Source organism: Nerophis ophidion, linkage group LG10 (genome assembly GCF_033978795.1).
Source record: "Nerophis ophidion isolate RoL-2023_Sa linkage group LG10, RoL_Noph_v1.0, whole genome shotgun sequence".
Lineage (NCBI taxonomy): Eukaryota > Metazoa > Chordata > Actinopteri > Syngnathiformes > Syngnathidae > Nerophis > Nerophis ophidion.
In genome coordinates this window covers 55,354,141-55,377,840 of record NC_084620.1, presented here as the reverse complement: position 1 = coordinate 55,377,840, position 23,700 = coordinate 55,354,141, and the positions used below count along the sequence as shown (strand labels likewise).

The following is a 23,700-nucleotide window of genomic DNA, read 5'->3' as shown; positions in this document are numbered from 1 at the left end:
TTAGTAGGACAAAACGGCGCTCGCCAAATGCTCGAATCAGTGAATCATTTTTAATATAAACAGTGTGCTTTATAGCAATTAGGGAGGTTTGTGTCATGTTTGTCCTCCTACAAAAACAAAATTATTACAAAAAATATGTTTTTTTCCCCTCATCATTTCCATTTTTCATATATTTTTGAAAAAGCTCCAGAGAGCCACAAGAGCGGCGCTAAAGATGCGGCTCCAGAGCCGCGGGTTGCCGACCCCTGGACTACACCAAGGACGTATTTCAAAATAAAAGCATGTTTTTTTGTTTGGACAATTGTTGAAAATTTTTTTATTTCTGTTAAAATAGACATAAAAATCAGATATCGTATTAAGAGCAACGTTCTCGTGTGGACGCTCTTCCAGGAGAATTCCTTTCAAGATGTTTCAAAACTTGTGTTTTGAGGGAGTCGTGCAACCCCGGAATGATCTCTGGGTAAACATTCTCCGCCACAGAGCGTGTAATGCGGCTAAAAAAGTGGCGCCTTTCTCCGAGGGCCGCTACTTACGGTTGCGAGGCCAGCGAGGGGGCGGAGCTCCCTCCACCGTCGCCGAGCTGGGGACGGTCAACAGTTGCCCGGCGTGCATGCGCTCGTTGACGCGCAACTGGCAGCCGTCTTGCAGCATGCGTAGCGCGATGCGAGCGATGTTGCGAGAGTCGTCCAGGCCCGAGTGAGGACGGCCTTCGTACTGCAGGCCCAGCTTGTCCAGCATGGTGCTCAGCTTGGTCTGAGTGCGCGGGACCTTTGGCGAGGGACAGAGCGCGTTACTGGACGAGCCAGGACAGTCTCCATACATTTGAGCGCGTGTTCATGTTTGGGCCCGCTTCACACCTACAGTTGTTTGGCTCATGTGAGTGTTTGGTACACTTCACGAACAGGTAAGCCACGCACTATTGCAGACACATTAGGGTTGTGCGATGTACACGATATAAATCAGGGGTGCCCACACTTGTATACCTCATATATATATATATATATATATATACAGTCGCGATCAAAAGTGTACATACACATTAAAAAACATGACGTCATGGCTATCTTGAGTTTCCAATAATTTCTACAACTCTTATTTTTTTGTGATAAGAGTGTAGGGCTGGGCGATATTTTTTTGTGATAAGAGTGTAGGGCTGGGCGATATTTTTTTGTGATAAGAGTGTAGGGCTGGGCGATATGGCCTTTTTTTAATATCTCGATATTTTAGGCCATATTGCGATACACTATATCTGGGGTCACCAACCTTTTTGAAACCAAGAGCTACTTCTTGAGTACTGATTAATGTGAAGGGCTACCAGTTTGATACACACTTAAATAAATTGCCAGAAATAGCCAATTTGCTCAATTTACCTTTAACTCTATGTTATTGTTAATAATTAATTGTATTTATCATTGTGGAAACACTGATCATCTTAATGATTTCTCACAATAAATATATATATTTTTGATGACATGTTTTAAATAGGTTAAAATCCAATCTGCACTTTGTTAGAATATATAAAAAATTGGACGAAGCTATATTTCTAACAAAGACAAATTATTATTTCTTCTAGATTTTTCAAAACAAAAATTTTAAAAGAGATTCTAAAGACTTTGATCACCCCCTGGGAGATGAGGGGAGCAGTGGGCAGCAGCTGTGGCCACGCCCGGGAATTATTTTTGGTGATTTAACCCCCAATTCCAACCCTTGATGCTGTAACCACTTTTAAAATAAATTAAAAACCTCAGCCTGTTGCAATTTATAATTGCTGTAAAGCGATCGCTCCTCTCAAGTTATTAGTGATGTCTGACGCAATTCATAGTAGAAATCAACTGCAACTAATCCAATGATCCAAAAGTCAAAGCGCACAGCACGCTCATACAACTAGTGTACGTAATAAAGAGGTGTTATTAAGAGAACTACCCCTCACTAATTCATACAAAATACCACTTTGCACAATATAAATAATTAGAACATCTCAAAAAAAGACTAGAGTGTGAACAATCTTTAAAGGGAGTGAATTTTGGAAGTGATGGCGACACTAAACATGGCGAAGTGAGTGCAGGCCATGAGTTTACCACGGAATGAGCGTTCTGGTCTGAGTACACCCTAAAAGTGGGAGGGTGGTGTCTGAAGACGACATTTATCCATTTATCATTTACTTGGGTTTTCCCTAGTGCATGTCGCCCTCTGCTGGCTATTAGATGAACTCCAGGTTAAAGGTGACTGATCTGCACAATACTGAGCGCAAGGGGCTGGAAGATTACGCCAAAAATAATAATCATGATTAATTTGATTGATATTGAAATCTCCATCCGTCCATCCATCTTCTTCCGTTTATCCGAGGTCGGGTCCCGGGGGCAACAGCCTAAGCAGAGAAGCTCAAACTTCCCTCTCCCCAGCCACTTCCCGATTATTCATTAGTTGCAAAATATGGATATTAATTGTACCACCAACATGAAAAAGATAATTTAAAAGTACAACTGGATAAACATTTGTAACAGATAAACTGGCAAAAAAAATAGAAATAATACATTCAATAAGAATAAAAATAAAATTAAAAATGTATTTTAGTTTTTACATTTATTTTTTATATTCCGTTTTTTACCTTTAACATTTATTTTCTTCTTTTTTTTTCATTTTATTTTTATTGACGTCCAGCATCAGACATTTCTATCCATTAAATCATATTCACATACATCATATAGCTGTTGTCCGTCCTAAATGTCAGAAGTATTTTTTTATCCCCATCATACCACCCTCCCAAAAAAGCAAAAGCAAATAAAATAAAAAATAAAAAGTAGTATATACAAATACTTCAAATAAATAAACAATAACACATTTATAATAATAAACATAAATAAAATAAGATAAATATAAACAGATACATATACAGTATGTATATATATATATACACACACACACATATAATATATATACTGTGTGTATATATATATATACATATATATACATATACATATATATATACATATACATATATATATATATATATATATATATATATATATATACACACACATATATATATATATATATATATATATACACATACACATATATATACACGTACATATGTATGTGTATATATATATATATATATATATACACATACATATACACATATATACATACACATATTGGGAGTACCATAATCCTTTTTTTTTTTTTTAAGCAGTGCACTAATTCGAAAAATTTAAGTCAGGCTTATGGGGCGTGATATAATTGACCCAGTTTTCCCAGTATGAAGTATATTTATCCAATCTATGATTAATAAAGGCAGTTGTTTTCTCCATGTTATATATGTCATGTTAACGAGCGAGGGAAGAGTGGATAGTGAGATCGACAGGCGGATCGCTGCGGCGTCTTCAGTAATGCGGACACTGTATCGATCCGTTGTGGTAAAGAAGGAGCTGAGCCGGAAGGCAAAGCTCTCAACTTACCGGTCGATTTACGTTCCCGTCCTCACCTATGGTCATGAGCTTTGGGTACTGACCAAAAGGACAAGATCACGGGCTCAAGTGTCCTCCGCCGAGTGGTGGGGTTCTCCCTTAGAGATAGGGTGAGAAGCTCTGTCATCCAGGAGGAGCTCAAAGTAAAGCCGCTGCTCCTCCACATGGAGAGGAGCCAGATTAGGTGGTTAGGGCATCTGTTCAGTGCCACACCCAAAAAATGCCGAAGCAACAATTTCCAGATCAACACCGTATGAAAAAAAAATCAACAACAGAAGAAGCTAACGTCCGCAGAAACCTACCATAGAACGAAGGATATATATACACTGTTTTATTTCATATTATGCAGCTCAATTTTTTTTGTGTGACATCATGCACAAAAGTGCACTTATTTTGTTTTAAACTACTGTACTGGCGTTTTGAACAAAAGTGCACTTTAATTTAGTGTTGTTTTGATATGTCATCTTAGTGACATCATGCACAAAAGTGCACTCATAGCTTGCTTTAAAATGTCTGACAATCTTGCACTTTCTGTTTTGAAATGACATGAATGTTTGTGCTGCTGCTTAATAACTGTTTAGTACACTTTTGCTAAATTGATTTAGTTGTGATTTCCTTCTCTGTATGAAAGTTTAAAATGAGCACATATTAATGCAGTATGAAGAAGAATGTTTTAATATAGACACATAACATCATCATACTGCTGTGATTATATATGCATCAAGTGTTCATTCAAGGCTAAGGCAAAATATTGCGATATATATGGTGTATCGTGACATGGCCTAAAAATATCGAGATATTAATAAAAGCCCATATTGCCCAGCCCTAGACCTGATTAAAATTTGACTGATTGTCCAACTTCTTATGAAAGATGAGTTTTTTTCTTTTCTTCAAGGTCAAAGTAATTAAAGAACAGAGTCTAACCTTGTAGAAGTTGCCGTAGGACTTCCGAATGTTGATCCACCTCCTGGCAAACTGCGGGTATCGGATCTGGCTGATGCGACACTGGATGTTGAGGAACTTGCTCATGTCCCACGCTCTGCGCCGGAACACTTGATGTGAAAGGTCATCGGGGCAGGACACGCATGCTTGGTTGGGGAAAATAAAAAAATCTCAGTGCACTTACCCGTCAGTGAGGAAGGTGTATTTATATTTAGTGCCCAGCTCCTTTTGCTGCAACCACCGCACCACGCGGCGCAGAACATCTGGGAAGGTGTCGGCTGCATCCACCATTTCCTGACCAACAAAAGCAGTATCAAATATCTACATTACTCAAATACTTTGGCTTTTGTTACTTACCTGTTCCTTCGAAAAATCGAACTAAAACCACAATTCATTCTTCACTGCCATATCAACATCAACGGGCAGGAAATATAGAAAGTAGAGATGTCCGATAATGGCTTTTTTGCCGATATCCATTATTCCAATATTGTCCAACACTTAAATACCGATTCCGATATATACGGCCGTGAAATCAACACATTATTATGCCAAATTTTGTTGTGATACCCAATGTAACAAGGTTTTCCAAAATAAATCAATTCAAGTTATGAAAAAAAAGGCCAACATGGCACTGCCATATTTATCATTGAAGTCACAAAGTGCATTATTTTTTTTCACATGCCTCAAAACAGCAGCTTGGAATTTGTGACATGCTCTCCCTGAGAGAGCATGAGGAGATTGAGGTGGGAGGGGCTGAGTTGGAGGGGTAGGGGGTAGCGGGGGTGTGTATTGTAGCGTTCCGGAAGAGTTAGTGCTCCAAGGGGTTCTGGGTTTTGTTATGTTGTGTTACGGTGCGGATGTTCTCCCGAAATGTGTTTGTCATTCTTTTTTGGTGTGGGTTCACAGTGTGGCGCATATTTGTAACCGTGTTAAAGTTGTTTATACGGCCACCCTCAGTGTGACCTGCATGGCTGTTGACCAAGTATGCCTTGCATTCGCTTGCGTGTGTGAAAAGCCATAGATATTATGTGACTGGGCCGTCACGCAACGGCAGTGCCTTTAAGGTTTAATGGCGCTCTGTATTTCTCTCCACGTACGTGTACACAGTGGCGTTTTAAAAAGTCATACATTTTACTTTTTGAAACCGATACTGATAATGTCCGATATTACATTTCAAAGCATTTATCGGCCGATAATATCGGTAGTCCTATATTATCGGACATCTCTAACAGAGAGTGAACTCCACAAAATTCCTGGGGGGTCATTACTGACGAAGACCTCAATTTCAAAAGTCACATTAGCCGTCTGTTAAACAAATTATCTAAATATGTTGGACTGTTCTTTAACCTTCGTCATTATCTTCCTCTTTATGCTCTCCTCACTCTATACAAAACTCTCTTTGAACCACATCTAAACTACTGTAATATCATCTGGTTTAACAACGACCTAGCTACCTTCACAAATTAGAATCCATGCAAAATAAAATCATACAGGCCCTGTCATAATGGTCCAAGTTTTATGCCCCCACTCGACATCTATTTCATAATTATCATCTCCTAAGACTGACAGAGTTCAATATTTATCACAATGCTTGTCAAACCTATCAAGTCATCCACAGGCTGAATCTCAGGCTCTGTAGCTTGGTTCCTATCTATGGTCCATAGCATGCCCACAACACTCCTAACTTTGACTGGATATCAGGTAGGCATCGTCTACTGGCTTGTACTGCTCGAAGTGTTGTATGCAGGGGACCAAAGATCTAGAACCGGCTTGATGAGAGCCTCAGGATCTCTAATGCCTCATGTGAATGGCTCGTGCTCCTTTAGAGAATGAGCATTGTCACATGTGGCTTCGGGGTAGACAACTGTTGGGTTGTGCGTGGTTGAATCTATGTTTGTATGTGTTTGCTTGCTTTTGTGCTCCTATTTTGTGTTTGTCATATTGCGTTTTTGTGCTTGCCACCATGTTTCAGCATTCCATGCATATAATGACCTCTGGGCCCCCTGCCAAAAGCTTCTTCTAGCTCTTCGGCGAGACCCTTTTACTTATCACCATCCTAAAATGGATATTCACTACTGTTGTAATCGTAATATTCTATTGAGAATAAACTTGAAACTTGAACTTGTTCACAGAGATTTAAAGGGGAACCTGACTTTCTTTGAAATTTTACAGATCCTTCACAATTCCTATGTAAAACAAGAACACATGTTTTTCTTTTTTAATTAATTTTAAGTCGTTTTATACGGCAAGTATGAGGTGGCTAACAAAGCAGCTAATGGGAGTACTCGATTGGGCACGTAAAGCCCTCTAAAAAAACAGCAGTACTCCATTTACATCTTAAGACCTGAGTATTAAGCAAGTAATATTGATAATGTTATTCAGGGATCTCGCTGACAATATGACCTGGTCCCTGTAAAAAGAGCTCAGCAGCGCATGCACTTTTTGCGACAGATGAAAAGAGCACAGCTCCCTCCCCCCATTCTCAGCACATTCTACAGAGGCACTGTAGAGAGCCTACTGACCAACTGCATCTCTGTCTGGACTGGAGCCTGCAGTGCCTCAGACTGAAAGTCTCTGAAGAGAGTGGTGAGGACGGCAGAAAAGATCATCAGGACTCCTCATCCTCCTATACAGGAGATGGCAAAAAGCAGCTGCCTGACCAGGGCTCTGAAAATCTGCAGAGACTCCTCCCTGCCCCCACCAAGGACTGTTTTCACGGTTTTCTAGAAAGAGGTTCCGCAGCCTCCGTAGCAGAACCTCCAGGTTCTGTAACAGCCCTTCCCTTAGGAAGAATCTTGAATGCATCATAACAATCCCCTCAATTCCCCCTAAAAATGGATTAACTGGCTGGAATATAAAGACAAAATAACATAGACCCATAAACGTGGATGCATATACAAAAGTGCAATGTATTTATCTGTACGGTAATGTATTTATTTATATCCGCACACTATTGCTCTTTTATCCTGCACTACCATGAGCTAATGCAATGACATTTTGTTCTTATCTGTACTGCAAAGTTCACATTTAAATGACAATAAAAGGAAGTCTAAGTCTAAGTGAGGAAAAAATAAATAGGAATTGGTAAATATCAGGTGGGGGCAAAGGGGGCCCTTTCTAGGGATTAGGGGGACTGCATGGGGCAACATGCATTATTATGAGACAGCGATAGCATTAAAAGCGCCATCGTCTGCCAAATTGATATCATATATTGTTTATATCGCGCAACCCTAAATCAGAATCGACATTTTCCCGTGCCCCTTATGATTGGCGTAAGCAGAATCATAGCTATGAACGCAATGAACAAAATTGGAGCCGACCGCGAAGTTGAGGGCAGCTAAATAAATGTTATTGGTGACTCAGAATTATCTAGGGGTCTGTAATTTCCTGGATCATAAACTGAATCACGGAACTGGCCATTACAAACAGAATTTACTATTAAACGTAGAGCTAGGCGTTATATGGAATATACTCGATATATCGTGGGTTTGTATGTGCGATATAAAAAATGACTATGTGCTTATATTGGAGTATACGTTTTCACGCAGTTAATTTTAGCTGCGTTTCTCACTCTTTCTTGTCTCTAATTCTCACAGAGACGTAAAACAAGCGCACCTTCTTACATACGTCACATACTGTCGCGGTGCAACATCATACGCCCTCGCCGAGCAGACAGGTAGCGGCATGGGTGATGATAGCTGTGATGCTAGCGGACCGGTGCGAGTGGTAATACGAGAGAGAGAAGGTGCGAATCTGGTAACAAGTGAAGTAAGAAGAATTAATCGTCTGGTGGTGGTTTGGCTTCAAGAACATGTTGAACAAACAACAGAGAATGAAAAATGCTTGAAACTCCGCATGTCAACATATCCGGCCGGTGCCACACCCACAAAATGCCCAAGCAACCATTTCCACAACAACACTGTATGAAAAAAATTGTAAACAACAGGAGATAATGTCTGCAGTCACCTACCATATAGTAAAGGACACTATTTGATTTCCTATTATGAAGCAAATTTTTATTTGACAGTTTTCGAAATATCTTGTGTGACATCATGCACAAAAGTGCACTTTGTTTTAAACTATTGTAGTTGCGTTCTGTACAAAACAAGCACTTTAATTTAGTGTTTTTTGATATGTCATCTTAGTGACATCATGCACAAAAGTCCACTAATAGCTTGTTTTAAAATGTCTCTGACAATCTTGCACTTTTTGTTTTGGAAATGACATGAATGTTTGCCTAATAATTGTTTATTGAATACAGTAGTGGTAAATTGACTTAATTGTGGTTTCCCTCTCTGCATGAAAGTTTAAAATGAGCATATATTAATGCAGTATGAACAAGAATGTTTTAATGTAGACACATAGAATCGTCATACTGCTGGGATTATATGCATCAAGTGTTCATTCAAGGCTAAGGCAAAATATCCAGATATATATGGTGTCTCATGACATGGCCTAAAAATATCAAGATATTATTAAAAGGCCATATCGCCCAGCCCTAATTAAGCGTGGAAGGTCGTGAAAATGGTCTAAATGTGACAAAAATGCTGCCTTTGCAAGGAGAAGGACGTTTTTTTCTGGGAAAACCGTTTACGGGATCCGTGCACTCGTCCCATAGAGCTAGTGTTCTGCCTAAATGAGCGTGACCAGCTGGCTAACATTACAAACTAACCTGTGGAAAAATTGTGCATTTTTCTCCAGCCCTACCTGAGCGAGTCAGCATCTGAAATGCCTCACTCTGAAGGGCTAGATTTTCACCCCCTACGCCTCCTTATGCCCACTACCCCTACATGCAAAGAGTCATTCGGACACGACCACATTCACGGGAATGCGCAAAACTTAGAGATAGGGCTAAAAAGTAGGGTGAGTATTGGAATTGGGCCTTTGTTTGGACGTTGCCTTTTAAGGTAAACAGAAAGGTTTGTTACGTTCAACATAGTGCTGGGCGATATGGCCTTTTTTTAATATCTCGGTATTTTTAGGCCATATCGCGATATACGATATATATTACGATATTTTGCCTTAGCCTCGAATGAACACTTGATGCATATAATCACAGCAGTATGATTATTCTATGTGTCTACATTCAAACATTCTTCTTCATACTACATTCATATATACTACTTTTAAATTTTCATGCAGAGAGGGAAATCACAACAAAGTCGATTGACCAAAAGTGTATCTATTAAAGTTATTAAGCAATGGCACAAACATTCATGTCATTTCAAAAACAGACAGTGCAAGATTGTCTGAGACATTTTAAGTGTCAAATAAAAATGAGCTGCATAATAGGAAATCAAATAGTATTCGTCCTTCACTATGTTGTAGGTTACTACGGACGTTATGAAATTCTCTTCATTCTCTAGCGAGTAACTTTTCAAAACGCTTTTGCCCCACACTTGACCAATTACAGTTGTCATTTCGACATATTCCCGCTTGAAGCCGAACCATCGCCAGACGATGAACCCCCTGCTGTTTTTATTGGGAATTAAGTCTTCCTTCATTTGTTACCAGATGCGCACCTTCTTTCTCTCATATTACCACTCGTACGGCTATGTTAGCTTCACAGCTAACGTTACCCAGTCTGCTACCTCTCTGCTGGGCGAGGGCGTATACGTATGTGACGAATGACGTGACAGTATGTGACGTGTGTAAGTTTGTGCGCCTGCTTGTCTGTGAGAAGGGGAGACAGGAAAGAGTGAGAAGAGCATGTAGTGTAATGCCCGCAGCTAAAAGCAACTGCGTGAGAACGTATAATATTACGATAGTCATTTTCTATATCGCACAGAGACAAACACGCGATATATCGTGTATATCGATAAATCGCCCAGCCCTAGTTCAACGTACAATAACTGAAACTGTATAGAAAAAAAAACAGTGCAAACTTTTGGTGAGACATTTTGTCAAATGGGGTGCACGAAAAGAGATTCCAATGTGATCTAAAGAGAGAAAAACCCCACCTGTGTTATTCCTGTTAACTGGACACAGAAGTCAGACAGCTTGGGGTTCAATTCCGGTTTGACATATTCCTGAAAGGTTTCCACCTGAGGAGCAAAGCGGTGATCAGAAGCTGGCTTTGCGGTAAACACAATTATCTCGTGAAGTCCTCTCACAATCTCCAAGGTGTGCGTGCTGATGAGAACCATTGGGAACTCGATGATCTCGTGCAAGAAGTCGGCCGGGTTGTCCTCTTCGCACGTGGCCTCGAAGTCCACCACGCAGATGTAGTCGTAGTAGGTGTCGGCCGGTGGCTCCACTTCGGCAATCGACTGCGTCAGCTTCTGTTTCTTGTAGTGGCTCTTCAGTCTCTTCTTCATGACGTCTTTCACGCCTCTGTGAGCACAAGGCTTGTGGTGAGGACCACGTGCACGCCTGCTTCTGCAAACAAAGCTGAGGTGGGTCGTCCTACCTGGTGTCCAGCTTCAGCTCGGCCAACTTGCTGTGGAGCTCGTCCATGGTCATGCGGTTGATGTGACCGTTGGCCATGGCGATCTCTTTGTAGACGGGATGACTGAAGTCGCTGTTGGACTGGCTCGCCTCAGGGGTGTGGTCTCCGGACGGACATATCGGGCTGCCGATTATCACCTGAGGAAGGACACTAGTGTTATGCATATATTCATATACAGTACAGGCCCAAATTTGAACACACCTTCTCCTCCTTCAGTGCGTTTTCTTTATTTTCATGACTATTTATATAGCAGATTGTCACATCAAAACTATGAATAAACACATTTGGAGTTACATAACGAACAAAAAAAATGTGAAATAACTAAAAACAAGTTTTATATTCTAGTTTCTTCAAAATAGCCACACTTTGCACGGATTACTGCTATGCAAAAGTTGCGTCCTCCAGTCTTCTTTCCTCTGTAATGTTGTCAGAATAATTGTATCCAAGTTATCACAAAACTTTGTGTTTCAATGAGTTCCCGGCGAGCAGACAAAAGCTGTCTTTGATCTTACCTATCAAAAGGCTTGTAAAACGCCACTGTGTAGGATGGGAAGCGCTGTGAAGGCGTCGGTTTCTTTGATGTATTGTAATACACAGGAAGATTTTGTCTTGACCCGAGATCTACAAAGCGGAGAGGAAGCAGGTCCTGACCCCCTCTCCAGGCATCTTTTCTTTGAACTGTTTTGTGACCAAAGGCAGCGGCTGTTTACAACCCCCTTCCTTTAGAAATAGCTGTTGCCATGTAATCAGGGAAAGTCCAAATAAAAGAGGAGGCGTACAATCTTTCGTCAGAGTGTGGTGGGAGACTGTACAAGAGTACAACCCAGACGTTTCTCCTCAATTCTGGGTCTTTTTTAATTCCTTGCTTATTTGTCTGTTTAATAGATGTCATCAGTGTTTGAACCTGACACTGTCCCCTCTTAAAACCAGCAATGTGATAAATTACTTTACATCAGTTTTCTGTTACTGCCTTGTGCAACCTGAGTTGTGTCCTCCAGTCACCTTCTTTCCTCTCTAATGTTATCCCCTCTTAAACCCAGCACTGTGACACACTGTGATTGTCAGTTTGTTGTCACTGCTTTGTGCAACCCAAGGTGTTATCATAAAGCGGTAAATTTTTCAGGACACCAGCAACAAACAAGAATATTTCAAAATTTCAGATGTTTTGGGGTTTGTTTTTTGCTATGAGCTAATTGGCTAAATTGGCATTCTTGAAGGGGCGCCAAATAGCTTTGGGTGAAAGATTTGTATTTGCAGCACTCATGAAGTAATAATGTGTGTTAGATGACTGGAGACTAACTTCATCGTGCTAATAGCAGCTCTGCAAACTCGGTACAAAAATAAGAGAGGGTCATCAACTCTAACCACTAGGGGTGTGAATCTATGGGCACTACCAAGTCGATCAAATTCTGATTCCTGGGGAGGGGATTCAATTGAGAATCGATTCAACACGATCCTCGATTGAAACCGGTTATCGCAATGTGTTATTTGTTATAATATCTATCATGAAACTTTTTCAAAATAGGTTACGGGTTAGAAAAGTACATTTTGGTTGCATGGTGATGGCCTGAAATGTGTTTTTAAAAATCAATTATTCTAAAAAAAAAATTAAAATTATTTTTTTAAATTAAACAGATTTTTTAAAATTATGGATCGATAACGCGAGCGAGAAAAATCACAGGATATCATAGAAATTGTCATCTTATTTCCTCTCTAATGTTGTCCCCTCTTAAACCTATCACTAGTACACATTATGTCAGTTACTGCGTTGAACAACCCAGGTTTAGTCCTTTTGTTTAATCTCTAATCCTGTCCCCTCCTAAACCAATCACTAGTACACATTATGTCAGTTTTCTGTTATGGCTTTGAACAAATAAAGTCCAGTCGTCTTATTTCGTATCTAATGTTGTCCCCTCTTAAACCTATCACTAGTACACATTATGTCAGTTACTGCTTTGAACAACCAAAATCAAGTTGTCTTATTTCATCTCTAATGCCATCCCCTCTTAAACCTATCACTAATACACATTGTGTCAGTTTTCTGTTACGGCTTTGAACAACCAAGGTTGTGTCCTTTAGTAGTCTTATTTCATCTAATGTTGTCCCCTCTTAAACCTATCACCGTTACACATTATGTCAGTTACTGCTTTGAACAACCCAGGTCTAGTCGTTTTATTTCTGCTCTAATGTTGTCCCCTTTTAAACCTTTCACTAGTACACTAAGTCAGTTTTCTTTTACGGCTTTAAACTACCCATGTCTAGTCCTTTTATTTAATCTCTAATGGTGTCTCCTTTTAAACCTTTCACTAGTACACATTATGTCAGTTTTCTGTTACTGCTTTGAACAACCAAAGTCCAGTCGTCTTATTCCATCTCTAATGCTGTCCCCTTTTAAACCTTTCACTATTACACATGTCAGTTTTCTGTTACGGCTTTGAACAACCCAGGTTGTGTCCTCCAGTTGTCTTATTTACGGCTTTGAACAACCCAGGTTGTGTCCTCCAGTTGTCTTATTTCATGTAATGCTGTCTCCTCTGAAACCTATCACCAGTACACATTGTTAGTTACTGCTTTGAACAACCCAGGTTTAGTCTTTTTATTTAATATCTAATGTTTTCCCCTCTTAAACCTATCAATGGTACATGTTTTGTCAGTTTTCTGTTATTGCATTCAACAACCAAAGTCCAGTCGTCTTATTTCATATCTAGTGTTGTCCCCTCTTAAACCTATCACTAGTACACGTTATGTCAGTTACTGCTGCGAAGAACCAAAGTCCAGTCGTCGTATTTCAACTAATGTTGTCCCTTCTTAAACCTATCACTAGTACACATTATGTGAGTTACTGCTTTGAACAAAGCAAGTTTAGTCTTTATATTTCATCTCTAAAGCTGTCCCCTCTTAAACCTATCAGTAATACACATTATGTCAGTTACTGCTTTGAACAAACCAGGTTTAGTCTTTATATTTCATCTCTAATGCTGTCCCCTTTGAAACCTATCACTGGTACACATTATGTCAGTTACTGCTTTCGACAACCCATGTTTAGTCTTTTTATTTCATATCTAATGTTGTCCCGTCTTAAACCTATCACTAGTACACGTTTTGTCAGTTTTCTGTTATTGCTTTCAATAACCAAAGTCCAGTCGTCTTATTTCATATCTAATGTTGTCCCCTATTAAACTTATCACTAGTACACATCATGTCAGTTACTGCTGCAAAGAACCAAAGTCCAGTTGTCGTATTTCAACTAATGTTGTCCCCTCTTAAACCTATCACTAGTACACATTATGTGAGTTACTGCTTTGAACAAAGCAAGTTTAGTCTTTATATTTCATCTCTAAAGCTGTCCCCTAATAAACATATCACCAGTAAACATTATGTCAGTTACTGCTTTGAACAACCCAGTTGTGTTCTCCAGTCGTCCTATTTAATCTAATGTTGTCCCCCTTTAAACCTATAACTGGTACACATTATGTCAGTTTTCTGTTACTGCTTTGAACAGCCCAAGTTTAGTCGTTATATTTCATCTAATGCTGTCCCCTCTGAAACCTATCACTAGTACACACTATGTCAGTTACTGCTTTGAACAGCCCAAGTTTAGTCGTTATATTTCATCTAATGCTGTCCCCTCTGAAACCTATCACTAGTACACATTATGGGTTGTACTTGTATAGCGCTTTTCTACCTTCAAGGTACTCAAAGCGCTTTGACACTACTTCCACATTTACCCATTCACACACACATTCACACACTGACGGAGGGAGCTGCCATGCAAGGCGCCAACCAGCACCCATCAGGAGCAAGGGTGAAGTGTCTTGCTCAGGACACAACGGACGTGACGAGGTTGGTTCTAGGTGGGATTTGAACCAGTGACCCTCGGGTTGCGCACGGCCACTCTTCCACTGCGCCACGCCGTCCCTATGTCAGTTTTCTGTTACTACTTTGAACAACCAAAGTCCAGTCGTCTTATTTCATCTCTAATGCTGTCCCCTCTGAAACCTATCACTAGTACACATTATGTCAGTTACTGCTTTGAACAACCCAGGTCCAGTCGTGTTATTTCCTATCTAATGTTGTCCCCTCTTAAACCTATCACTAATACACATTATGTAAGTTACTGCTTTGAACAACCCAGGTCCAGCCGTCTTATTTCCTATCTAATGCTGTCCCCTCTTAAACATATAACTAGTACACATTATGTCAGTAACTGCTTTGAACAACCCAGGTTTAGTCTTTGTATTCCATCTCTAATGCTGTCCCCCCTTAAACCTACCACTAGTACACATTATGTCAGTTACTGCTTTGAACAACCCAGGTCCAGTCGTCTTATTTCCTATCTAATGTTGTCCCCTATTAAACCTATCACTAGTACACATTATGTCAGTTACTGCTTTGAACAACCCAGGTCCAGTCTTATTTCCTATCTAATGCTGTCCCCTCTTAAACCTATAACTACTACACATTATGTCAGTAACTGCTTTGAACAACCCAGGTTTAGTCTTTGTATTTCATCTCTAATGCTGTCCCCTCTTAAACCTATCACTAGTACACATTATGTCAGTTACTGCTTTAAACAACCCAGGTTTAGTGTTTGTATTTCATCTCTAATGCTGTCCCCTTTGAAACCTATCACTAGTACACATTATGTCAGTTATTGCTTTCGACAACCCAGGTTTAGTCGTTTTATTTAATATCTAATGTTGTCCCCTATTAAACCTATCACTAATACACATTATGTCAGTTACTGCTTTGAACAACCCAGGTTTAGTCTTTATATTTCATCTCTAAGGCTGTCCGCTCTTAAACCTATCACTAATACACATTATGTCAGTTACTGCTTTGAACAACCCAGGTCCAGTTGTCTTATTTCCTATCTAATGTTGTCCCCTATTTAACCTATCACTAGTACACATTATGTCAGTAACTGCTTTGAACAACCCAGGTTTAGTCGTTATATTTCATCTAATACTGTCCCCTCTGAAACCTATCACTAGTACACATTGTCAGTTTTCTGTTACTGCTTTGAACAACCAAAGTCCAGTCGTCTTTTTTCATCTCTAATGTTGTCCCCTCTTAAACCTATCACTAGTACACATTAGGTCAGTTACTGCTTTGAACAACCCAGGTTTAATCGTTTTATTTCATATCTAATGTTGTCCCCTATTAAACTTATCACTAGTACACATTATGTCAGTTACTGCTGCAAAGAACCAAAGTCCAGTTGTCGTATTTCAACTAATGTTGTCCCCTCTTAAACCTATCACTAGTACTCATTATGTCAGTTACTGCTTTGAACAACCCAGGTCCAGTTGTCTTATTTCCTATCTAATGCTGTCCCCTCTTAAACCTATCACTAGTACACATTAGGTCAGTTACTGCTTTGAACAACCCAGGTTTAATCGTTTTATTTCATATCTAATGTTGTCCCCTATTAAACTTATCACTAGTACAAATTATGTCAGTTACTGCTTTAAACAACCCAGGTTTAGTCTTTATATTTAATCTCTGATGCTGTCCCCTCTTAAACCTGTTACTAATACACATTATGTCAGTTACTGCTTTGAACAACCCAGGTTTAGTCTTTGTATTTCATCTCTAATGCTGTCCCCTCTTACACCTATCACTAGTACACATTATGTCAGTTACTGCTTTGAATAACCCAGGTTTAATGTTTGTATTTCATCTCTAATGCTGTCCCCTTTGAAACCTATCACTAATACACATTATGTCAGTTACTGCTTTGAACAACCCAGGTTTAGTCGATTTATTTCATATCTAATGTTGTCCCCTATTAAACTTATCACTAGGACACATTATGTCAGTTTACTGTTACTGCTTTGAACAACCCAAGTCCATCCATCCATCCATTTTCTACCGCTTATTCCAGTCCAGTCCTCTGAAAGCATGGCCATGTTTACAATCCCAGAAGGTCAAAATAAAGAGGAACAAAGACACAAACCTTGTCCTGGTCTCCGTGGGACATGTTGACGCCGTGGAAGTTCTGCTGGTGTTCGTCCATTCAATCTTCTAGAATGTTCTTCCATTCAATCTTCTAGAAAAGATCAAAGGAGCACCTTTCATCCGCGCGAGCTAACATCGGCTAACAACATGACTGAAGAGTAGGTTTATAGCGAGTTGGCATGTAGAAAGTAGTCCAGTAGTCTAGTGCTTGAAAGCAGCCAGAACTCATCAATAAGTGTTTTATTTGACTTTAGGAGGAGACATTTTAGTCAACTCGGCGCGGCTGATTACATTCAACTTTTTCAGTCAGCTTGACTTCCGGTTTGGTGTTGAGATATTAGCACTGCTGCCCCCTGGTGCTGGGAGGCACATACTACACTGCTGCCCCCTGGTGCTGGGAGGCACATACTACACTGCTGCCCCCTGGTGCTGGGAGGCTACTTTTTAATTTTTAGTTAAAGTGTATTTTAATTCATGGTTTAATTCGCACGTCTTCCTTTAAAAGATTTGTTTAAAAGTCATATTTTAAAGTATGCAGGATTCCAGCAGGTATTTCTTTTGACTGAGGAAAGGTTCAATTAATTATTGATTTCATTATTTATTTTTTCATTAATTTAATTTCTGTATTTTTCATTTTTACTTTTAGTCTATTTATATATTTCAAATGTTATTGATGTATTTAATTATTGCACAATGTAATTATTTTACGATGTATTAATTTATTTCATGATAAAACATTTTATTTTACGATCTTTCATTATCCAACGATTTATTTAATTATTTTAAGATTCAGTTATTGATTTCATTATAACATGATTTAAACAATTATTTCACGACCAAATTAATTATTTCTTTCATCATTTGATTTAATTAAACATTTTACGATTCACTTACTGATTTCATTATTGTACTATTACATTTTTTCACAATTTCATTATTTCATTGTTTTAATATTTATTTTACGATTTAATTATTCATCTATGTTACTATTTATTTATTTACATACTTCAAGATTTATTGATGGATTTAATTATCGCACAATGTAATTATTTTACGATTTAATTATTTATTTCATGATTAACATTTTAATTTTACAATCTTTCATTATCCAACGATTTATTTAATTATTTTAAGATTCAGTTATTGATTTCATTATAACATGATTTAAACAATTATTTCATGACCAAATTAATTATTGCTTTCATCATTTAATTTAATTAAATATTTTACAATTCACCTATTGATTTCATTATTGTAAAATTAAATTTTTTCACAATTTCATTATTTCATTGTTTTATTAATTTTTTCACGATCTAATTATTTATCTATGTTACTATTTATTTATTTATACACTTCAAGATTTATTGATGGATTTAATTATCACACAATGTAATTATTTTACGATTTAATTATTTACTTAGTTTTTGAAATTTTTATTTTACGATCTTTCATCATACAATGATTTATTTAACTGTTTTAAGATTCAGTTATTTATTTCATTATTACATGATTTAAACAATTATTTCACGATTTAATTATTTTAATAATTATTTCATGTCAAACTTAATTATTGCTTACATAATTTAATTTAACATTTTATGATTCACCTATTGATTTCATTATTGCACAATTACATTTTTTCACTATTTCATTATTTCATGGTTTTAATAATTATTTCACGATTTAATTATTGCTTTTATTATCTATATATTTCATTATTCAATGATTTATTTCTATTTAATTAAATATCAATTTCCTTATTTCATGATTATGAAAACATTTCATGATATATTATTTATTTATGTTACTATTTATCTATTTATATACTCCAAGATTTATTGATGAGTTTAATCATTACATGATGTAATTATTTTGCGTTTTAATTATTTCTTTCATGATTTAAATTTTTATTTTACGATCTTTCATCATCCAATGATTTGACTATTTTACGATTCAGTTATTATTTCATCATAACATGATGTAAATAATCGTTTCCAGATTTAATGAATTAATGATTTAGTAATGATTATTTTTCTATCATTATTTCACGACCAAATTATTGCATATATTATTTATTGATTTAAGTGAAAATTTTACAATTCACCTTTTGATTTTCTTATTGCACAATTACACGATTTCATTATTTTAATAGGGGTGACTTGTCCAGGATGTACCCCGCCTTCCGCACGAATGCAGCTGAGAAAGGCTCCAGCACCACCCGCCACCCCGAAAGGGACAAGCGGTAGGAAATGGATGGATGAATGGATTATTTTAATAATTACTTCACAAACTTTTATTATTAATTAATTTCACTATTCAATTATTGATTTCTATACTACATGATTTATTTATTACTTCATAATGAATTATTCAAGATTTAATCAATTATTGATTTAATTATTTTATAATTTAATAACTGTTTCACAATTTAATTGTTTCATGATTTCATTATTTGACATTTTAATTATGTAAATAAATATTACATGATTTATTCCGCAATGTATTTTTTTAATTTAATGATATGATTTGTTATTTCACGATCCAATTATAGATTTCATAATTTTTTGTTTGATTATCTTAACGATTTACAGCAAATATTTGATTATTTCATGATTGTTTTAATGTAATGATTTGATTGAATAATGACATATTTAACCAAGTATTTAAAAATGAATTGATCTAATTTTGTCCCATTTAGCCCACCATAGATGTTTGTTTGTGTTTGAATGCCACTATTAAATAAATCCCTTGCTGCTATTTTTTCTTTTTGCATTTTCATTCCTTAATTACTTGGCTGCAATTAACAACTGCAAAATTTGAATAATTGTAATATTTCAGGACGAACAGTTTATTCCTCTGACCACCAGGAGGCAGTCGTGCACCCACATTTCCGTTATGTGGCCTTTTAAGGTGAAAGCTAAAGAACACAAAGTAAATAATAAATGTGAGGTCAGCCACATAAAATATGGATAATGCACAACAAATGTTTTTTTCCCTCAATGGTCCTGCACTGACAAGTCTAAGATGATATAGTGGAAGAGAAAGTGAAAGTGCTCTCACTTCATTTCATTGAAATTCCTGATGAGACAAGCAGATTATTTAAAAAAAAAAAAAAAAAATGTTACTTAGAAGAGGGCCAAACTGTCGTATTTGGTTTTAGGAAAGGACAAAAACAAGAAAAAAGGCTGCATTGAAAAAAAAGCGTCAGTCGTCAAAGTGACGTCAGGTTAGAGCTACAGCCATGCTGCGTTTAGGAAACATGGGATAAAAAAGAGCTGTTAAGCTGTCAATGCCACTAAAAGAAACATTTAACACAAATCTTCATCCTGTGAGTCACATTAAAGACGTTATTCTAGTCAAGCGTGCAAATATGGCTTGGAGGAATCTTTTGGAATGCTCTAAACAAGGGGTGTCAAAAGTCCTAAAGTGTTTCTCGCCTTCCTTTGGGTCATTTTTTTTTCTTAATAATGATCTGGCAGCAGCCAGCGTCATTTCACAGGACCCACGGGTGCCGTGAATGTCAATCAAGTGACGAAAGTGGCGTTGTAGTGAAGATTTATAATCGCCCATTTTTGGTCTTATTTTGTTAGCGCAGGCAGGATGGAGCAGTGCTTTTATTGTGAAGACAGGAACTGTGCGGTCAGTCTTTAGGCTTTTGACAGGAGGTACTGTTGAACTAAAAAGTGTTTCTCGCCTTCCTCTGGGTCATTTTTTTTGTCTAAATAATGATCTGGCAGCAGCCAGCGTCATCGCACAAGACCCGCAGGTGCCGTGAATGTCAATTAAGTGACACATTTTAGGATCGCTCATTTTTAGGTCTTATTTTGTTAGCGCAGGCCGGATGGAGCAGCGCTTTTATTGTGAAGACAGGAACTGTCCGGTTGGTCTATAGGGTTTTGACGGCAGGTACGGGGCGAGAGAGTCTGTTGAAATAAAACGTGTTTCTCGCCTTCCTCTGGGTCATTTTTTCCCTAATAATGATCTGGCAGCAGCCAGTGTCACCTCACAAGACCCGTGGGTGCCGTGAATGTCGTAGTGAAGATTTATAATCGCTAATTTTTAGGTTGTATTTTGTTAGCATGCAGGATGGAGCAGCGCTTTTATTGTGAAGACAGGAACTGTGCGGTTAGTCTTTAGGCTTTTGACAGGAGGTACTGTTGAACTAAAAAGTGTTTCTCACCGTCCTGACGGTCTTATTTTCCTAATAATGAAGATTTATGATCGCTAAAGGGACAAGCAGTAGAAAAATGGATGGATGGAAGGACTTTTTAGGTCTATTTTTTTTTAATGCCTGGTTGGCTATCGACTGACACACCCTCTGCCATCGACCGGCTGCTCGAAATCGATGTAATGTCCTCTTAAAGATAGATTCTACTTTAAAAAATAAGTGAAACAATTTTACAAAAATAATTTTAAATTTTTATTCAATTGATTTTTAAAAATTATGGATCGATTTAGAATACAAATGAATAGTCCAGATGAGAATCGACCCCGACTAGCCACTACGTGACTCGCTGTGCGATTAACACATACAGTCCTTCTAATGGGAGCAAAAAAAAAAATCCTAAAAATGGTCAGATTATGTCTCATTTCCCCAAATGTCCAAATCATTATTTGGAAAAGAATGGGGGGGGGGGACAAAAACAACACGTCAAACCTTCTGGCGGTCACAAGCTCAAACTTCACAGTGTTACAACCCTGTGGGACAGGAAATAATCCCTCCAAAATAAAATAGAAAAACATGACGTGGAAAAAAGACAGCTGGTGGGGTTTGTCTTTTCCCATACACCCTGAAGGCAGCGTGGTGGCCGGCTCCAGTCCTTGTAAACGGCGTGGTCTCTCATGACGTAAAAGCTAGGGGTCTCAGTGTGGGAGGAGCAGTCGCTCCAGGGCGCACTGCAAGTGTTCCCAGTTCTTCCACAGCAGCGCCAGCAAGGACACGCCCACGCAGGTGAGCGCCAGGTGGAGGCGGCTGCGCAGCAGCGGGGCGGCAAACTTGGCCGCCGTGGACACGCACACCAGGATGACGGTGGCGATGGCCAGCATGATGTTGATGGACTTCCCCAGGAGGACTTTGGCGTCAGCGTTCTCCAGCTGGACCGTTTGCTGCTGCTGCTGCTGTTGCTGGAGCTCCAGCTTGGACACGCGGGTCTGACAAGACTCCAGGACCTCCTGAACACAACACACACACACACACACACATGCATGATGGCGGCGGTGGAAGCCGGGTGGGTTTGGGGTGATACCTGGATGTCCCGAGCCCGCTCGTAGGCCTGGTAAGCCACCTTCTCCTCGATGCTGGCCAGATCTTGCTTCAGGTTGCTGGTCTCATGCTGGTGCAGCTCGGTCAGGTCGTTGAGCTGGTCCTCCAGTCGCTCATACCTGCCATGAACGGGAGACACGTCAGGTGCTGGGTGTCGTTGATGCTGGGTGTTGTTGATGCCGGGTGTTGTGGATGCCGATGTTGTCCGCCTCTGGTTGTCGCTCACCTGTATCTCTCCTCCTGCATCACCTGAGAGAAGTACCCGTAGTCTCGTTTGAACTGCGAGTTCAGAGTCTCGATGTCCTCCGCCAGCTGCGCCTGAGCCTCCCGGATCTCCCGCACCATCTCCAGGACCTCCGCCAGCTGACCGTTGGTGTCCGAGTGGGCCGCGCCCCCTGAGCCGCCCGCCGAGCCCCCGGCGGGGTTGCCGTTGGAGTCGGCGGAGGCCGAGGTCCCGGTGGAGCACTCGTCGTCGCTGTGGTACTTGCTGGTCTTGGCTACGGTGTTGGCGCTCCCGCTCAACCCCCGGGCCGTGCCATCCACCTGCATCCCGGAAGCAGAGTCCATGCTCTTGAGGTGAGCGATGTTGTCGGCGCTGCCGTACTTGTTCCGGATGAGGTTGGCGAAGCCCCGGGACTTGTTGAAGAAGAAGGGCGGCGAGAGCGAGACGCCCGGCCCGATGGTCTTGACTTTGTCCAGCGCCGGGTGTCGCCCCGAGGAGCTGACGTCCCGCAGGCTGCCCTCCTTGCTGTGACTCCCGGACTCCTTGGCGCCATCCTTGTGGTGCTTGCCCTCGCCGTCTTTCAGGCGGCGGTGGTACTGCTCCAGCTTCCTCTGCAGCCGGGCGATGGAGTGAGCCGACTTCTGGTTCTTCTTCTCAAACACCTGACGTATGCGCGCCACCTGCTGCTTGTCGGCGTTGTTCACCAGCTTCAGGTACTCCGCCACGTTCCGGTCGCGCGCCGTCTGCTCCACCTTGATCTGCTCCGTCACCTGATACACAACAAAGGACGTTTCCGTGGCGACGAGGATATGGGGGCACCGACTCGACACGATACAATCCTGGGAAAAGCTAATCAACTGATAATACACTTATATTTATCATTGTTATATATCTGCCAAAATAGTACCAGTTAAAATATCCTTTTCCTATATATATATATTAGGGGTGTAACGGTACACAAAAATTTCGGTTCGGTACGTACCTCGGTTTAGAGGTCACGATTCGGTTCATTTTCGGTACAGTAAGAAAACAACAAAATATACATTTTTTGGTTATTTATTTACCAAATTTGTAAACAATGGCTTTATGCTTTTAACATTGGGAACACTATAATAATTCTGCCCACGTTAATCCACATTAAACTGCCTCAAGTTTTTGATTAAATAAAATGACAAAACCTTTCTACGTATAAAAAGTGCAACATTAAACAGTTTCAAGTCAACTCATCATGCTTAATTTTTATCAGCATTTAGGAAGCCTGTAGTTGACTTTTATTATGTAAATGTTATATTTTTGTCTACGTGTGATAGCAGGGACGCTGCCATTTCAAAACTAGGCTGCTACATTACTGATGATTAATATAACTATAGCTGAAAAAAACAGTACAATAGCA

General features: G+C 39.3%; 2 protein-coding genes across 6 annotated transcripts in view; both read right to left on the bottom strand.

The window, feature by feature from the left end:
- Positions 1 to 299: 299 nt before the first annotated feature.
- Positions 300 to 17,166, bottom strand: eri1 (exoribonuclease 1). Its single transcript, XM_061914175.1, has 7 exons — positions 16,820 to 17,166; positions 10,822 to 10,997; positions 10,526 to 10,745; positions 10,373 to 10,456; positions 4,597 to 4,706; positions 4,395 to 4,509; positions 300 to 768 (listed from the first exon to the last, which is right to left on the bottom strand). Exons 1-7 carry the CDS (start codon positions 16,877 to 16,879, stop codon positions 526 to 528), a joined length of 1,008 nt encoding a protein of 335 aa, XP_061770159.1. The 5' UTR covers positions 16,880 to 17,166; the 3' UTR covers positions 300 to 525.
- Positions 17,167 to 21,228: 4,062 nt separating this feature from the next.
- tmcc3 (transmembrane and coiled-coil domain family 3) overlaps positions 21,229 to 23,700 on the bottom strand; it is a 60,250-nt gene continuing 57,778 nt past the window's right edge. For 4 of the 5 annotated variants that reach the window (XM_061914169.1, XM_061914166.1, XM_061914167.1 and 1 more), the window contains 2 exons: positions 22,311 to 23,077; positions 21,229 to 22,203 (listed from right to left, as the gene is read on the bottom strand). In XM_061914169.1, coding sequence (XP_061770153.1) covers positions 21,504 to 22,203; positions 22,311 to 23,077 — 1,467 coding nt within the window. In that variant the 3' untranslated portion in view covers positions 21,229 to 21,503. The remainder of the gene's footprint in view (positions 22,204 to 22,310; positions 23,078 to 23,700) is intronic. The other variant, XM_061914170.1, reaches the window with a different exon arrangement.

Excerpts from the sequence above, each read along its gene's own strand:
- eri1 (XM_061914175.1), bottom strand. The coding sequence starts at position 16,879 with ATGGACGAACACCAGCAGAACTTCCACGGCGTCAACATGTCCCACGGA. Across the intron at positions 10,998-16,819 it reads CCCACGGAGACCAGGACAAG|GTGATAATCGGCAGCCCGAT; the intron begins GTTTGTGTCTTT and ends GTCCTTCCTCAG. Across the intron at positions 4,510-4,596 it reads TACACCTTCCTCACTGACGG|AGCGTGGGACATGAGCAAGT; the intron begins GTAAGTGCACTG and ends GTTCCGGCGCAG.